Source organism: Trachurus japonicus, chromosome 1 (assembly GCF_045865225.1).
Source record: "Trachurus japonicus isolate A0001 chromosome 1, Traja_1.0".
In the NCBI taxonomy this organism is placed as follows: domain Eukaryota; kingdom Metazoa; phylum Chordata; class Actinopteri; order Carangiformes; family Carangidae; genus Trachurus; species Trachurus japonicus.
Genome location: NC_140907.1, coordinates 20,621,900 through 20,640,465, shown reverse-complemented (window position 1 = coordinate 20,640,465; position 18,566 = coordinate 20,621,900). Strand labels below are relative to the sequence as shown.

The 18,566-nt window shown below is 42.0% G+C and overlaps 4 protein-coding genes across 5 annotated transcripts; 3 read left to right on the top strand and 1 right to left on the bottom strand.

The window, feature by feature from the left end:
• The first annotated feature begins 436 nt into the window (after window positions 1-436).
• On the top strand, window positions 437-3,561 carry chchd10 (coiled-coil-helix-coiled-coil-helix domain containing 10). Of its 2 annotated transcripts, none has more exons than XM_085779689.1 (4): window positions 437-733; window positions 1,760-1,982; window positions 2,191-2,332; window positions 3,383-3,561. In XM_085779689.1, exons 1-4 carry the CDS (start codon window positions 696-698, stop codon window positions 3,400-3,402), a joined length of 423 nt encoding a protein of 140 aa, XP_085635815.1. In that variant the 5' UTR covers window positions 437-695; the 3' UTR covers window positions 3,403-3,561. The 2 variants fall into 2 exon arrangements, with proteins under 2 accessions (XP_085635815.1, XP_085635806.1); XM_085779680.1 differs by having other exon boundaries at window positions 2,188-2,332.
• A 1,213-nt stretch (window positions 3,562-4,774) lies between these two features.
• LOC146991844 (D-dopachrome decarboxylase-A-like) lies at window positions 4,775-6,936 on the top strand. Its single transcript, XM_085779667.1, has 3 exons — window positions 4,775-4,911; window positions 5,769-5,944; window positions 6,488-6,936. Exons 1-3 carry the CDS (start codon window positions 4,804-4,806, stop codon window positions 6,558-6,560), a joined length of 357 nt encoding a protein of 118 aa, XP_085635793.1. The 5' UTR covers window positions 4,775-4,803; the 3' UTR covers window positions 6,561-6,936.
• Window positions 6,937-7,428: 492 nt separating this feature from the next.
• On the bottom strand, window positions 7,429-12,257 carry LOC146991843 (snaclec coagulation factor IX/factor X-binding protein subunit A-like). Its single transcript, XM_085789138.1, has 7 exons — window positions 12,191-12,257; window positions 8,856-8,915; window positions 8,489-8,542; window positions 8,284-8,375; window positions 8,037-8,162; window positions 7,755-7,854; window positions 7,429-7,629 (listed from the first exon to the last, which is right to left on the bottom strand). The coding sequence occupies exons 1-7, from the start codon at window positions 12,255-12,257 to the stop codon at window positions 7,553-7,555; spliced, it is 576 nt and encodes a 191-aa protein (XP_085645264.1). The 3' UTR covers window positions 7,429-7,552.
• A 684-nt stretch (window positions 12,258-12,941) lies between these two features.
• Window positions 12,942-18,256, top strand: LOC146991842 (uncharacterized). The gene is made up of 2 exons (XM_085792047.1): window positions 12,942-13,110; window positions 16,648-18,256. Exons 1-2 carry the CDS (start codon window positions 13,095-13,097, stop codon window positions 17,565-17,567), a joined length of 936 nt encoding a protein of 311 aa, XP_085648173.1. The 5' UTR covers window positions 12,942-13,094; the 3' UTR covers window positions 17,568-18,256.
• Window positions 18,257-18,566: the final 310 nt, after the last annotated feature.

The window sequence follows — 18,566 nt, the reverse complement described above, 5'->3', positions numbered from 1 at the left end:
AGACAGTACGAGGAGGAGACGGTCCATGATCCATCCACCAGCTCCACATTCACACCTGAACTGTGAGAGAGAGCTGGAGAAGATCCTCCACACCTTTTAATGGACTCAAAACCAGAATCTCCTAAATAATCTCAAAATATTTGATTTTTTCCTTCATGAAAGAGCTCTATATTTTGTGATGTAGTGCTAAAAAGTATGACATTTAAACGAGTAGACAAAAAAGTACAATGTAACAAATTATATAAAAAATTAAACGAGTTCAACATAAAACAGAGTTTCTAGTAAATTGAAGAAATCTAGCTTTAGGCTTTACCCAATAGACACAGCGATTTTATTACATTATCCACATCCTTATTAAGAGTCACTTTTCTTATAAACATTCTGATGTCAAAATGTCATTTAGACAGGTCAGGAATAAGAAGAAGATGAAAAGTAATGTAGACCTGTTGAATGACACCAAAACATATTGCAACTTCCTCCTGGATGTCGGCTGCCGTGATGAAGAAGTCTCGCGATACTTGAGCACTTCGCCGACGGACGGTGCTGTCTGCACAAGGTCAGTTACGTGTTGCCCGAGCTGCTGAAGAGGAGCGGTGTGTGTGTGTGAGAGGACAGCTCAGCTGCACGGTGTGGAAATAACGCGTGAGCCTCCTGGACCGGTGATTTCACGAGCGTAAACCCCCTTGGTGTGAGACATGGCGAGAGGAAGCCGCAGTCGCTCAGCTCCTGCCAGGTAATAAACACATGTGTGTGTGTGTGTCCCTAACTGACCGGTGTCAGAGGACTCCGGCTGGACTGGTGGTGGGACATACAGGGGGTCTCGTGGGGATAATCACGGAGTCTCGTGTGCAGTGTTTTTAAACTGAGTGAGAAGTAGCCTAAGTCCTCACGGAGACGTCACTGACTGTCAGTTTCTTATATAAAACTAAGATAAGTAACTTGATTGTTAGCTGTAGGCGCGTGCTGCCCTAAACCTCCTGCTGCGTCACAGGTCGTGGAGTGGAGCCCCTGTGACGTCATGTGAGGGCTCCACAAGGTCAGGAAAGCTGATGAGTCAAGGCAGATCCAGATCCACAGTCAGAGAGGGAGCTGTGCCGGCTGCCAGAGGCTTGAACCCTGTCAAGTACATCTTGCATCAGACAACAGTCATGGCTCCACTTTGTATGGAGGCCCGGAGAGCTCAACTTGAAATGGAAATGCAAATACACAAACACACAAACATGCCGCAAAGTCAGCCTTACAGTACAACAAGGGTTTCCAGCAGACACAGACTTGGGTTTGAAGAGGGCCTCCATGAAGGTGTAATCCTAATCACAGTGACCTGGGTTACTATCTGAAAAAAAAGGGGGGGGGGGGGGTGAATCTAAAGGGACTCACTTGTTATTCAATGTTTTTATCCTCAAAGTCAAAAGTGGGCATTGAACAACACATCCCTGTCATCTTCCCCACTTTCTAGTGTCCACTGGAAATACTTTTGTTGTGTTTTGTGAGTGTGTATTTGTATGCTTTTTCTGAAAAATTGCAGTGGTTTGTTTGGGCGTCATGGCTGCAAATGAACCAAACTCCTTGTGGTGAGAGGGGCAAAACAAAACGAGTTTCCTCAGGAACTGAGTGAGTTTAATGGAGATATATTGAATGACTTACGTGGCTGAAGGTGGCAGTACTCTCAAGGTTGTTGTGACTGATACGGTAGATTACTTAATGTCTCTCTAAGCCTCTTTTATACACTGTAATTTAATTCTTTTTGTTCTATTTGTAGCCCAGCTCCATCCCATGCGCCCGTCCCTTCTCATCCACCTCCGGCCTCCTTGGCCCCAGCTCCAGTTCAGTCCCAGGGGCCAGGCCTCATGGCGCAGATGGCTACGACAGCCGCGGGGGTGGCGGTCGGCTCGGCTGTAGGCCACGTTGTCGGCAGCGCCCTCACAGGAGCCTTCGGTGGCAGCAGCAGCAGCAGCAGCAGCAGTCCGGAGCCAGCAAAGCAGGTACGAAGTGGTGTGTGGTTGAACAGAGAATCAGGATAACATCCCTGATATGAAGACAAACGTGCTTGTTGGTTAAAGTTAACACCAACACTGTTGTGGCTAAAGTTGTGGCCTCAGTCACTGAAATAATCCCATCTGTGTGAATGTGAGATTCTGACTCATGTATGTGTGGTGTGTTTCCTTTCCCCTGCTCGTCTGTCTGCAGGAGACCCCCCGGCCTGCGCCCGGCGCCCAGACAGGCCCCTGTCACTTCGAGGTCAAACAGTTCCTGGACTGTGCCACCAACCAGTCTGACCTGACTCTATGTGAGGGCTTCAACGAGGCACTCAAACAGTGCAAGTACTCCCACGGTGAGTCTGTGGTGGATTATGAAACGGCACAATACGGATGGAAACATGTAACCAGCATTTTTATTGACTCCAGTACTGGAGTACAGGCAATTATTCAATAAACCCCCAAAGAAACTTGAAGCTTAAAAGGTGGTGATGGGACTAACCACAGCTCCTCCACGCTCACCGTCCTTCTTTCTCTTTCTAACGTAACAGCTTAATAGACTCATACATGGAAATGCTTTAATGCTTTAATTAATCTATTTGGCCGGCCCCGAGGGAAAACCCTGTATCTAAGTAGCATTTATTTGTATAGCACTTCTCACGGAGAGAAACTCACAAAGTGCTTTACAGGGTTAAAAAAACAAAGCCATGAATACATACATACATGCAATGACATAAAATAAAACAGCAGCGACAGCAGTTACAGAATGGTCGGCTTCAAGCTTTGTGCTGCTTTAATCCCATCACAGCCACTGCATTTCTCTGTTTGATAACGTAGACCCACCTAATTGATTATTAAATTAGTTGCTAACTATTTTGCTAATCAATTTTAATCACTAAGTAATCACAGCCGTAGTTAACATTGGTGCCAAAGTGAAAATCAACATGTCGGCAGCCACCACACACAGACACAACACATCCTAAGTGTTGTGTCTGTCCCTGAAGGTCAGTGCATGTGTCCCACCAAGGCCGAGTCTTGATTTTAAATCTATCTATAAGGCTCTGCTGCTGAAGCCACATCATTCCCTCAGCTCTAAAGGTCACAGGATGTTTCACCGTCGGCTGTATCACATGCTCACACTGAGCTTGGAAGAGCTGCAGACTGAGCTGCCGAAAACATCGAAATTAAAATGTCATTTCACTCAATTATTTTAAAAGATTAAAAACTAAGTGCGAGCTTGACTAATGAGAAACAAATGTTTTCTGTCCGTCCACATTTATTTGTTTATGTAAAGGATTAAATCATTTAAAAAATAGTTGTGAAATTCTTCATATAAAACACTACATTTTTTACCACATGATTTTAGTGTTACTCATGTCAACCTCTTCTTTTCTATGTTTCTGTAGGTGTGACGTCACTGGTGTGAAGGACGCATGCTGCTGTCCTGGCCTATTGATGTCAGTCATGAAATGGACTGTAGACATGTTGTAGATACTACATAACAAAGCGTGTTGGTTCTGTATGACTGATGGCTGCTGTGTAAGATGTGTTTGATAATCGACTGTGACATACATTTAATAAATAGCATTCTGTCAGTATGTGTGGGTTTTTTTCTGTCAAGTCACATTCTTACACGTAAATTACTTAAATTTAAACAAGTTGCTAAAGGTGGTTATATTAAACTACTCGTTTATTACAAATTCATACAACACATTTCAAAGGGACATGATACAACATTTCTCCTCTCTGTTGGTGTCACTGTTGTAGATTGCGTTCTCCAAGCCCAGAAGTTTGGAGAGACTCACATTTAAATTAGAACTGAAATAAAACTTTTTGCTGCATACAGTTTTTCACAGCTGCTAAAAACCCATATGTTGAAACCTTATATGCTTTCTCAAGACTCAATACTAGTCAAGCTATTTATGCCAAAGCTCTGACTCCTCTTGCAAAAGCAAACACACACATCTCAAAACAGTTGATCTCAAAATCAAACCGCCTTCAGACCATACACAAACCAGACAAATACAGATCATTCATTATACACTAAGTAGAAAAAATGGAAAATAATGTGCTAGCACGTTGCTCCAGAAATCTTCTAAAAAATGTTCACAACTCAATGAAATGACAGTTTTCGCAATGTAAGTAATCAAAGTATTTTTGATCACTCCTCTATTGTGTCTTACAAACTATCCTGAGTACTGCTTTTGTTTGGTTACACATCTCATATGCAATTTGGTCTGAACGGTTTTGAACTGCTGTGTCTATGGGATGGACTCACTAACTGTTTTAACTTTTACAGCCTGTGTTTCAGCGAGTTAAATTGTGTTAAAATTTCAGCAAAAAGAGGATATGAGATCTAAAACCTTAGTCAAACAGCTTAAAAATGTTCATGGTTTAACCAAAACAGTGGAGTTGGTTCAGAATGGTAGCCTACGGTATGTAATGTTTTCTGTGGTGTTTCAAAATAAAAGCACTTCCTGTAGGTAAAATCTTAGTGAAACCAGAGACGTTCGGTGAAACCACCTTCACGTGTGGAGTATCACAGAAACTGTGTTTCATACAGCATCGTAGAAAAGTAGGCTACTTCCTCTCGTTGTAGCTATTACCACAGTATACTGTACTGTTTATCTATTTTTTCTTTTTTTATATCGTGATTTGCAGCACAGACTGAGTTCTGAGTGTGGAGATAATTGAACCGTCTCCGTGTCAACTGTCTCTGGTGGTCTCTGTCTCTTACTTTGAAAGCGTAAACCGGAAGAAGTCTGTCGGGTCTGTGTGTGCTCCTCGGTCCCTCTCACTGTCCGTCGAGCAGACTGCAGCCGCTGACATGCCTTTCATCGATCTGCAGACCAACCTGCCGTCCAGCTCCTTCTCGGAGGACTTCCTGAAGAAGCTGTGCAGCAGCACCGCGGCCGCTCTCGGGAAACCGGAGGACGTGAGTCACTTTTTCACCTCTGTCCCTCTCTGTCACCGTGGGCCTGTGGCTGCTCAGCTCACACTGTCTAATATTACAGACAGCCTCTGCCTGTTTAATAACTGTGTACAGCCGACCACACTGTTACTATTACACGAACAATCTGAATGGGAAAATAAAGTGAAGTTCATAGATTAATAAATAAAACTGTGGCTTGAAGCATGTGCTACCTAAGTGATAATTTATAATTGATTAATCAGGTGGATGCAGTAAAGTATAACTTTGCATTTACTGAATTAAAACAAACCAACTTCTGTCATGTGAATAGAGGCTGCTGCCGTTTCTGCTGATCAGCAGATCGCTATCAATGTTAATAACTGTGTGAGAGGGACATTGTTATATCAGACTAATATGCTTTTGACCTGTTGACCAGCTCACAATGACTGCACTGATTAATGCCCGTAATAAACTCCAGCTTCATCCTGCAGCACCTCACAGGACAGGACGCCCCCCTCAGGGGCTGCCCCGTTTGTCATTGGCTGGGAGGTTAGGGCGTTTCGTGGGGTGGGCGTGGCCTCTGCTGTCTTACTCCAATAGGGTGGCTTACTGTTTTGTGTTTAAATAATTTATTAAAAAATATCAAACACTGAAAGAAACCAAATGAACAATCAGAACTTAAGAAAATTATACTGAAGAATCTTATTTCCAGGTTTGAATGTGATTTCAGACCACAGGGCTCATGCACTGTGTAGAAAAGTGGTGTCCAATGTGTTTTAAGTGGGATTTGCAGGAACTTAAATGGGCTCTCACCAACCAGTAACAATGCCCTTTAAATTAACCAAATACACACTTATACCTGACTTTTTTTTATCTCCCAGAGGATGAATTTGGTGGTGACCCCGGGGCTGCCGATGCTGATTGGAGGCTCCTGCTCTCCATGTGTGATGCTGTCGGTGTCTGCCATCGGTGTGACCGACACTGCCGAGAAAAACAAGGAGCACAGCGCCAAGATCTTTGAGTTCCTGACCAAAGAACTCGGTCTGGCTGAAGACAGGTGAGCTGCACACATCCTACTGAAACAATGAAACCACCGTCTGCTCTTCATTCACTCCACATTCAGCAAACATTTCCAAATCAGTACAAACAGCACGGTTCTTTAGGAAAAACTAGACTGCTGTGTGCAAGTAGGTCAATTTTTTGTTAGTTTTTCCACCAGTGGCGAAAGTGGCGAACCTGCTGCTTGATATTCAAAAATTAGTGATCAGCACTGAAGCCAGGTTCATAATGTTTTTAGTGTCCCATGAAACCTCCTCTGCTGTGTTGTCATTTTTTTGCAGTGCATGTGTAGTCAAAAATTGATGAAGATGTATCTGTATATTTCCTGCTGTCCGAGACAGGAAGTGACAAGTCTTTAACTGTGCTGTTGTGCCTCTTTGTCATATTTGAGTGATTGATATAGATGCCAAAACAAAACAAAAACAAAAAACATTATCACACACGTAGAAAAGGGGGGCTGTGGTTTGGGTGGGGGTCTGTACAACAGGTTACAGCGGGAGGTTGTTAAGTGCAGAGACTGACAATGTTTTCTGATCAACAGGATTGTGATTCAGTTCCATGCGCTGCAGCCGCAACAGGTGGGGAAGAAGGGGACTGTGATGAGCTTCTTGTGAAGGATGGTGTCGTCTCAGATGCAGCTCAGTCTCAGAGGAACACTCCTGTTTAGCCTCTGTCTGATCAGTAGTAGCACTAAATCAGTATTAATCACACACTAACAGCTTCTATCTCGGATGATTCAAAGACCTCTCTCTTACGGTTATCTTTCCTGAAATCACTTGCATCACAGACTGTTGAAGATCAGACCAAAACCACATGGAATAAAACATCCAACTAGTTTCAGAAAATAAGTTGAAATGATTTCTTCAGTTTCATTTTCTTGTGTCTTTTCCACAGAGTGTTGATTTTAACATGTCATGTGACCTAATCCTAACGTGATAGTGAAGAGCTATTTTTTTTATATGTTTTCAGTAAACATATGGTTGAGATGAACTGGGCTCTGTGTCTGTGTGGTTCATGTAGTCTCCAGGTACAAAAACAAGTCTGAAGCTGCCATGGGTGACAGGTTTCTAACAGATGCACAGTGACTTTTACTTTGCCGTCATTAGGAGAAAGAAAGACCACATCTTTTTTCACTCAGTTTGAGGAAGACCCACCGCTTAAATCTGTAGAAAGTGAAGACCATATGTGATCAGATCACCAGAGACTGATGTTAATATCAGGTCTGAACATGTCTAAACCGAGCATGACCCTCAGAGGTTGAAATATGAAGCCAAAAACCTGCAGTTCCTCCAATGACCCCTAGAATCTGGCTCCAACAGTGAGTCAGTCTCTGTAGACCCCCATTTTAAAAGAGTCCAATGAGAGCCAGGTCCAGTTCCACTAATGTCACTGATACTTTACCTCCCCGTGAATGAATTATGATTTTGATCTCAAACCCCATTAAACTCCAGAAAGAAGAACAGTAACTCATTAATTAAATTAACAGACATTTTTATTCCGCATATACAACATATATATAACACTTAAAAGTGACGTACAGTGCTTTAATGAACAATCAGTAGGTTCAGTATTATCTTCAGTGGGCAGCAGCAGTGACATAGACGACTTAACAGCTTGACCGTTTGACCTGACACACAAATGGAAACGGCGTGGTGCAGCCATGGTTGGACCAACCCTTGGATTCTGTAAAGACAAAATCATCATCATCATCATCAGTGTCGAATCGATAAAATAACATCAGTATGGTAGAAACAGGTCTCTGTGCTTTGTTGAGTGTTTGTCTTTCTGCACGTGTTTTCTGTTCTCACCCTGAGTGTTGAGCTGCAGGCACTTGTAAATGTCAGTGGGGCTCGTCAGCTCCCAGTTGTTGTAGTCAAACCGTGAGCCGTCAACCCATCTCCACCCATCCTGGGGGAAAGTCACTTTGAGTTGTGTGACATTTCAACATTCATGACTAAACACAGCCTGCACCAGTTTCACAAGAAACCCTAAAAACTATAAACTAAATAAAAATGAGTAATACCTCACAGCAAATTATAGCCACTGAAATCAGTTCACAGGCTACAAGCATTTCAAATATTTGTACACACCTCAAAGTGGTAACCTCCAATCCAGGCAAATGCATGGCCACCATTCCTCACCAGGCGCTGGAGAAAGTTATACTGCCATATGTCGTGGACTGAGGCCAGATTACCACCGAATGCAGCACAGTATTGCTGCAGGATGGACAGGAGAGATGGATTTACTTTTTTACACTGCACATAAATGAAGCTAAGAAAGAGCTGCAACCTGCAACCCTTCCCGCTCTTCTCTTTTATGAATGAAATGTTTTATTACCTCAGCGTTTGTCCAGCTCTCATAAATGTTTCCTAAGTAGTAGCAGCTGCCAGCAAAACTCTCCCAACCAGTGAGGCAGAATTGGAAACGAGCTGAAAATGATGATGAGGGTGAACAAACCATGAGAACAAATAAATAACAAAATGGCTGCCAATGTCTCACAGCGGCTTCGCGTGGTACTGTGACGGTTGTGTGTTGTTTTCACCTTGACGAGGAGGAGCTGCTGCACCAGCAGCAACAGCAGTGTCAGGATCCACCTCTGTAAAACAAGCAACACAAGGCCTGTGAGGTTAATGGGTCCTGTCAGACATCACTCAATGTAGATGCACATAGCTGATAGACGGATCAACAGCAAATTTTTAATAGCCCATTATACATTTTTCAAGGCTTAGGCCTAATGAAGCAGCAGTAATACCTGTTGTACTATTGTCTGTGCTGGGACACTTCAACAGTGATACAAAGAACTTGTTTTATGAAAGAAGAGACACATAAATGACACACTCTGCAGTGATCTGTGGTCTGAGTCCAGATGAAAAGAAAGATTTCCAATAAAAATGTGCCCATTAGGCTACCTGGTTCAGGTGCAGCGTTGTTCTCCTGTTGCACAGCAGCAGCAGCTTCAGCTGGAACAACTGAAGACAAAACAGCAAAGTGGATTCATGCAGATCAGCCACATTTCTACAGTGGATATCATTCAAAAACATGTTACTCTACTGTTGATACTTTTTTAAAACTAGTTTGATCAAATCTGTTTTTGACAAAAAGAACACAAGACAGCAATATTAGAGCCATAGTCTGATGAATCGATTGATCCCTCACGCTAATGATATCAATGAGTCCACTTCTAAAGGTATCTAATGACAAGACATTTTAGGATTCTAGAGATATACGTTTAATCCTCAGCCCTGAAGATCACGGCAGATTAATTTGGATTAAAGAGATGATGTATCAGTGCTCTGTCTTACCTGATGCAGCCTGAACAAACAGAGCCGCACAGAGAAGAACGGAGAGCATCAGTAAAGTCTTCATGATCAACAACAGTGATGAACAACTAGAGGGAGGAAGAGTTTCACAAAACATCAGTGTTAACAAGTCGTGACAATACACAGAGATCATTAATGCAATGTAACAGATCCAGACAAATAGTAACACACAGTAACACTTACTCACAGGGAAGCAGCAGTCAAGTAAGTGTGAGGAGCTGGTCAAGGTGTGTGGAGGATGAGTGTTGCTCTGCGCTTTTTATACACACACTCGGCTCGAGCACACAATAAAACATGTGGACTTTGCCTCCCGTGTCAGTGGTGTGTTGTGTTGCAGTAAGACAGATGATTTTTCCTGCTTCACTTCCCACTATGATGACTGACTCATGTCAATAAAACATTTGCTAAGTGGTGGAATGTCCCAGGAAATCTTTCACTGAGGGCAAACAGAAGTTCAAACTGCCTCCTTAACTGGAATCGATGTGGACTTATGGGAGTTGACCGAAACTAGTCAAGGAGGCCACAAATCAACACAAAGCATCTGATGAAGAAGAGATAGAAAAGAAAAGTTTGGTCTGGCACCCACTCTGACAACAAGAAGCTTATGTAAAACTGTTGTTATTTAACAAAATACGGTGTGAAAGAGGTGATGTGATCCATAAAAACAAAACTGATGACAGAATGAGTGCACCTTGAAACACTAATATGAAGGAGCATTTAGACAGAGACCACGTCAAGTCAAGTCAGCTTTATTTCTAGAGCACATTTAAAAACAACAGATGTTGACCAAAGTGCTTTACATACAATATTCAAATTCACACAAAACAAGACAAACACAAGGAGAGAGAGAGAGAGAAGCATGACACTGAATTAAAAACCAAAGAGAAGAGATATGTTTTTAGTTTTAAATTTGTCTGTGGAGGGTGAAGATCTGATTGTTTGTGATGAGAACCCTTTCAAATGATATAGGCTACCGGTCATTTAGTTTTATTTGTTATGACTCTGTTTTTTCTCTCTTGTGATGGTGTCCTTGTTTCTTCCTTATTTCTAAATGAGGCCCCCAGAGTAATAAAAATGTAAAGTCTAACCTCCACATGGCAAATGAAATGCTCATTATAACTGCAAACGTAAAGATAAATTCTCTTCTGTGAACTAACAGGTGGGTGGAGTTGTATATTTGTTAAATGACATTGACATTTGTCACATGACTAATTACATTATGATTTGCACTTCCAAGTAATACAGTGGTCATTTCAATGCAGGTCAGGGGAACACCCGTATATCAGTATATACCATCTAACCCATCCCACATAAGTGGCCATAAAACACTCTGAGTTTAATGAGTCTGATTCAGTCAAGGAAACAGTTGTGAGGTAAACTTTGGAAAAAATAATAACTGAGACTTCCTTCTGGAAAGTCTCAGTTATTATGCCCAGTTTGCCATTTACTGTATCCGTGAAGTCATGCATGGATAGAAAACGAGGACAAAATTCACGTACAACAACCAGTCAAAGAGAAAGTACTTGTGGGCACTGATTTTCCTGGTGATGCCGCTTTCTAAGCACTTCTTCCCTGCCTTGATTTTAAGAACATGGACATTATGGACTTCATTTGCTGCACTAAAATAACAGGAGTTTTCTCCCAAAACCTGATGTCATAATTATTTAAGTGAAAAGCATGTTTCAAAAAGCTGATGCCACATGTATTAACTATATGGGCACCTTAATGAATCTCATACATGTACAGTACACACAGGGAAAAAAGATAATGATGGAGTTATGAACATAGAATAATAGGAGACATATTGGAGCAGAGTAAGAAAATCAAATAATGATGATAAATTCATAATCTGAGGGGGGATCGTCTACTGAGTATGATCAGAAACAATGGAAGGAACAATGTAAATCAATTCAATGGCTATAGATGATTTGGATACAACAGCACATCTGTGTAATCATCTCATAGTCTTATACAGAATCAATTATAATGATAATAATAGTAATAATAGTAGTATCAGTTTTTTTTATTATCATATCAGTTTTTACATTGCTGTAGGTACTTTTACTTCAAAATAGACTAATTGCACAATAAATTACTTTGAATTTGTAGGAGTTTGATGTAACTGGATGGAGAGTGTAACGATTAATTTGGCAGGTGGTCTTTCTAAGACTGGGATTGACGTACACCCTCAATTTAAACTCCTGAAACGAGCACTTTCAGTGACTGTCAAGTGGCAGAGAGAGAAAGAGGATGTGTCTCTGTTCTCACATGATCCACATGAATTTGGATGAAACACTAATATAGGAAGTTGTTTTTTGCATTGCTAGAAATCGTTTAAAATTCTCACCATCAGGAATAAGTAACAGAGACGTACCGAGTCCTTTCATCAACACTTAAGCGTAAGTAAGCTGCTTAACAAGGACAGATGAGCATCCATGAAAAATGATTAATTATCTTTTTAAAAAGACGGTGGCAGGTTCTCGATGTCACCAAATGTTGATCTGTCTTTCTTCGTCCTCACTATGTCCGTTTGATACAAAAAGAAACAGAGAAACCTAAGCTGTGCTGTGCTGCTCTCGCCACATTAGCGAGACGTAAGTGAAAATGCTCAGCCTGTCTATGCATATTCAAAATAGATGACTATATAGGACAAACAGAATTCACTCCCACATGGCAGACTGCCCCACCTCCTGGGGAAACTTAGGCGTGACAGTTTTGTTTTAACATCACAGGACGTTAACGGCACGTATCTGTGCTGTCACACTTTTTTAGTCAGAGATTTCGTTTTATACAGCGCTGCCAACAATCTTATCACTGTCTGCTAAAACTGCAGCTTTCCTGTCTGAGAGCTGCACTTTGTTGCCATAGTCACTTGCAACCAGACTTCCGCCTCTCGAGACTCTCGTAGCCCATCTGACTCGTACCCTCCACCCTCCGTTCGACCACAGCTGGGGTCGTGGTCTGGAACTTCAGGTGTTGCTGTTTTAGCATCACACGCTCCACAGTCTGTCGTCCACAGAGCTGCACATGAAGTCATCAGGCTCTCCCTCTGAACATCTGGCTGACAAGTATGGATCAGACCCCCAAGTGCACATGCTCAGTGTTACTTTAACACAAAATCTGATCAGATACAAGTGGTGTGAGACCATCAGTGTGTCAGCTGTTGGACACATTTGTGGGCTAGACAGACAGACTCCTGTTATGATGAGTCCTTAGAAACAGCGCTCTGTACGTCCAAAGACACACCTGAAGCATCCAAGTCGGATGGTGGATATCCCTGTCCATGTGAACCTGTTGCACTCATCACATCATCATTACAGGGAGCCAGTGAGAGGCGCCGTTTCCGTGCGAATCATGCCACCACGCAAAGGCCCGTTGTGCGATTGAGAGGGCGTCTGGCATTATGGAGACCTTATTTTTCGATGCCGTGGGAGTGCACCCCGCTGTTGCAGTCCAGGCTGTAGTTGCTTGTGCCATTGTGCATGAGTTGTGCCTCAGAAATGGAAACGCATTTGAATCTGTGGGAGAGGCACATGGGCCAGATGACCCAAGTAAAAGAAATTAACAAAACAAGCTGCAGGTAATATTGTAGCAGTGGATTTGTTTTGTGAAGTCACAGGGAGTCGGATGGAGGTCTATGATCGTGTGACCTGGTTCTGTGAAGCCACTGAAACCTTCACACATTCAATCTCGATCTTATTCTGACTGCTCCCGCCCACGTCCTCTCCTCCTCTCTTTTCAAACCCTTTCTCCTCACACCCTCATTCACAGCTTCATCTCCTTCACTCTCACACTCTTTATTTTTTATTGAGTCCATCTCACCTCTGGATGACCACCTCGGCAGGTAGGTACAAACTTTGGGTTTGCCTTTACATTGGTTTATGGTCTCACACAGAAGGAAGTATGCCTGGTTGCTTCTTTGCTGATGATGTTACCGTTTCCACTTTGACTACCTTCTTTCGCCTTCGGCTGAATCGATCCACATCTTTGTGTTTTCTCTCCAACAGACTGATTACTAGTGAAACATCCTGTTGGTCAGTTTTTTAACCCTCCCTGTGCTGTCAGCCCTCCCCTTATTCACAAGTACCTACTTTTCCTTTTTTTTTGAACAGCCTCTTATAGTTTGTAACTGACTGAACTATGTTCAATAGAAGTTGATAGAAATTGAATTTTTGTATTATTGTATCAAATCAGATGAAAAAGAGACAAAGACAGTGTCTGTAGGTTTTTCTTTTTAAATATCTTCTACTCAATTGAAATAATATTCATCTGAAATTGGACTGTGCGCGTTTCTGTCAGTGGTCATACAAAAACAGTACCATGAGCTAATGAGAGTGAACCAGGCTAGATTGATTTTTGTATTAATCATCCAAATCAGCAGAGAAAAGTATTTATTTTTTCACATCACAATTTATGACTAATGTATCACCACAGACCCTCAAATATATCCAACCCTCTTCAGCTCTGGCCATCCATCTCATTCTGTCAAATGCAGAACACTGAACCAACTCTTCCTCAGATTTGGTGCAAACATTCACCTGGATTGAAGGATGACCTGAATACATTTTAGTCATCAAAGTTCAACAGTAAATTGGCTCAACACGCTGCAACAGGAAACAATGCTGTACTGTGTGTATGTTTAGCACATGTTGCAAAATTGATTATATGAGATTTTACAAATTTGTTTGTGTTTTCTTAAATTGCAGTGTGTTGAATGTGATATCTTGGGAACCTCTCATAGGATCCTTTCACATTTGACACATAGGTCCTGATTAGATTTTAGTAATGAAAGGTCAAAGTTCAAGACTTTTTATCCATACCTGAAGACTTCACAGAGGAATTATGACACAATTTAATGTGAATGGTTCATATTCTAAGACTTACAGGCAGACAAACTTTCTTAAAGTTCCCCTGAGATCAGACTGAAAGGCTGCTGTTGTATAAGTGTTATTGAGGCTGTCCTATAGTCCTTTAGTCAAGTTATTAAAAAGTTCACACTCACCCACATGTTTTTCCATGGGTGCACCATATATATAGCTATGTTTAACACCATTACGTAAAATGCAGTCTTGTGGTATGTGCAAGAATCTGCACTGAATTTTTTGCACTGACTTTTGTTCTCTGTGACTCTACGTGAGGTTTGGACACATCATGGTGGTTCACAGTACAATGGGTACAAGGCCTTTGCCCCTGTGGTTTATTCAAGGAGAAAGAAAGAGGTGTCAATTTGAACATCACGGTTACAATGCAGCGATGCCCGTGTGAGACACCCACCTGCTTACTGACAGTTGCTTTTCAATGCAGAGCTGCACGAAACTGCAAAAACTTCATTTCCTGTTATGTTACACAGACATATATGAGGTGCACAGACACAACCACATCCTGACTCAGAGCACTGTGTGCCCTCTTTTTGTTCCCGCCATGCGTGCATTGGGGTCCTACTGAAAACTCCTCCAGTCAGAGAATAACACTGGGTTACAGACTCCTGCTTGGTGACAGTGTTTTATAGCAGGCATCATGTGGACAGAGTCATAAACCGAGCAACTGTAACTGTGGATTACCAGCTGAGCTCCAGACCACAGAGTTTGATTAATCTCAGATTTGTCATAACTGCACAACTGAACAACTATAACAGGTTCTCCACCTCCAATTTGTTGAGGGACTCTAGTCTTCTGTCCCAAAAAGCCCCAAAAGTAAAGGAACATAGTGCATGTTAGGTGCCTGTCTGCCGTAACTACAGTAGTGAACTGTTCAACGGACACAATGACTCATTTAAAAAGAGGTGCCACCTACATCTTGGCCTTAAAAGCCATGAAATGAGAAATGTATTTTCCCATCTTTAATCCTGTCTCCCCATGCATGTTAATTGCTAATTTATTTCTTTATTTATGCCAAAGTCAAGTCAAAATAAAAGAACAAAGTCAGAGTATTTCCACATCAAAAACAATGTATTTTCTCTGCCTATAAAACAATTTCAAATATTTGATGACTCATCCTACACACTAGGGTATTTCCTAATTTTGCATCTAATTACCTGTCGCTACCACTGTGCTGGACCTACGAGCTACTTTGTGAGTATAAGCATCAGCTTGGTCATGTAGATGAGTCTCTGTCTCTCTCCCGTGCTCCAGGCTCAAGTTGGGAGAGGTCCCCAAAACAGAGGCCAGGCTGTTTATGGCTTTTCATATTCTCCACACAGAAAGGCTCTCAAGCCCGGGAATGGAGACCGCAGTGGCAGGATCATCCCAATGGGGAAACCCTTCTTGCTATGTGAGGCAGTGCTAACCACTGCACCACTGTGCCGCCCCAACATTTATCACACTACTACTGCGGCCAGTGTTGTCACTTGTCACGATAATTATAACTATCAAAGTTATAATTTTGGTATCATTACAATATCTTCAAACCCATAGGAAATGATATCATGGCAAAAGCCTAAAACATGCTGAAATGTAATGTAGTAATTGATGACAACTGCCCATACAAGGCAGTGGAGGATATGAAAAAAAGCCAATAAACACTGAATTATTGTACCTAGTGTGTTCATACAAAAAAAGCACTCAGGGCCAAGATTATTATAGTTAACTAAGACTAGAACTAAAACTAGCAGTGAAAAAATAATTCAGCAAACTGAAATAAAAATAAAAATGTGGTCTTTTCCAAAAAGTGCGTCAGGCCACTATTATTAGTGAGGGTAATGCTAACGCGCCCTAGGCTAGTGCTAATACTGATACCAATGCTTGTCTCTTACGTCTGGAAAGATACATCTTTGTTGCTATAGCTACCTAAACACAGCAGAAGCTTCCCACCCGTGTGGGATTAAAACATCTTTTACCTTTGTGGTGTTCGTGGGCTTGCCCTCATTATCAGCTATGTAACCAAAATGATGTCATATTTTCCTTACATCTTATTTGTCGACAAGCTGTTAGCGTGTGTTTTCACCTTTTCTGTGCAGAATGCATGTGAGAGAACAAAACAAGTTTGGCACTGACAGCGCTGCAGACATGCAGTCATTAAAATAAGTCATTCAAAACAAGAGCTTTTATTAGGCTGCAACACTGTTATTCTTCAAGCATCATAGCTAAAGTTGGGTATATCCTGCTTGTTTAAACTGCAGGTATCTAGATACTTCTTTATTGATTTGGATCACAAACTCATTCAAAACTAAGACACCCCATAGCTTTATGGTCTCTGAAGCCACCTCCACTGTCACTGGAAACTTTTAAAATTCTTTTGCAACTTGTGAGAATGAGCGTGAGCGTGACTCACTAACTGTTGGTTTCTAACCTCTCAGAAAGTCCATGCAATAACATAATAATAAATGTCACTTTAGCATAAAGCCATTTTTCTAAGTGTGTTTTTGTTTTTTGTCTTTTTACAGGCACCATGATGACCAAGGCCATCCTACTTCTGACTTTATTAAGTCCCTTGATTTCTGCAGTTTCTCAAACCACGGGGCCAAACGTCACTACCACTGCTCCAGAAGACTATACAAATTCTAGAGCTGAAGATCCAAACTCTTTATCTGCGGATCAGATCTCAACCAACAATACATCAACATCATCACCATCACCATCACCACCATCACCACCATCATCATCACCATCACCATCACCATCATCTTCGTCATCTCCATCGGCCACAGCAAAGCCACTTACCACAACAACCACCCAAGCAACCAAACCTCCCTCATCAACACGGACCACACAAGGAACCACTGGGGCTCCCTATAAATCTGAAAGCAAGTTCTATATTCTCATGGTTCTGCTTGTGATCATAATAGTTATGCTCCTTGTGGGATGCGTCCACGCCATATGGGAGAAGTACTCCGGGCAGGACATCTCTGCCCTCAGGCTCCTTCGTAGTGGGAGAGTGAGACTGACCACCGCTGTCGGGAACCTGGAGGACCGCATGGGGCTCCGACTCTGGCAAGGGGGGAAGCGAGGTGGGGAGGAAGATGATGAAGAGGCACAGATGAGAGAGGACGAGGAAGAAGGACAGGGGAGTGATGATGGGGGAGATGGAGGCAGTAGTGGAGGCAGTGCAACGAGGACCAAAGAAAAGGAGGATCAGGAAGGGGACAGCGATACATCAGACGACTACTCCAGTATGGAGGGTGAGGACCTGAGAGAGAGGGCGCTGAACAAACCAGAGGAAGAGGAGGATGAGGAAGGGAAGGAAATGAGCGGGCTGCCCCGCAGTGCTGTGGAGGGAGAGAGCAGTGTCGACAACTTAGGAGGCTCGGAGGAGGTGGCGCTGGTCAACACCCCACAGGAGGATGAAGATATTACTGCACTGTAGTGATACACAGCATTGTTGCATTGTTAAATGTCAAGAGATCAAACAATGGAGAGAGTTTTTACTGAGCGTCGAAGGTTTCAATGCTCTGGTGTTTGTGGTGTTCAATGTGTGTCTTTAATGGCTTTAATGATATCAAACAAGAACGTCTATAATGCAGGGCTCATTTGTCACCTGATGCTGATTTAGTTTTAGTCCTCTGCTGTTGAAATGTGAGTTAAAATGTTAAAAATGTGGATATTTTGCATGCTACATGTTCCAGTGCTTTGCTTTTTTGTTTTTTTATTTTGTTTTAAACAAGGAACAGTGAATAATGAAATACTGTGAAAACAGGATAGAACGGCCACTCTATAAAAGCTGAGTGTGATGGTTTCTTTTGCTTTAGCTTCATCACATAGCAGAATATGAAGGGAACAACAACGTGGGAACAGTGAGGACCTCTGCTGGTCGCTTTAGATAACACTATCTGGAAAGGACCTCAGAATGTGTTGTTTACATTAATTAGTCTTTTAATTCATGCCTCACAAACTTCTGATCAATTGTAATATTTTATTATTTTTTTGTCTTAATGCAAAGAAGCAAACTTTACAGAGTACACAGAGTGGTCATTCTAACCTATGAGCTATTTTTTATTTTTTACTTTTTATTTTTTTGCCTTTGCCTTTGCTTTCACCTTACTACCTTTCTTAATTTTTCAGTTTTCAAGAAGTAAAGGTGAATTTACAGATACACAAATTAAACCATTTATTCTGTTCTCATGTTCTCTTTTTTTTGTTTTAACAATAAAAACTGAGGAACATCAAATCTATATTCTTAGTGACCAAAGTGAGACACAAAACTAAAAGGTACCTCTGAGTATATCTGAACTGCAAAGTGGTGAGTTTTGGGGGATAAATGAAGACGAAGTGCCACAGCCCATACACTGGTGACCAGGCTATATCCCTCCCCCATCCCATCTCCCCTACAGCTGAGATTGGTTCCAGTCCCCCCATGAACCTGCAA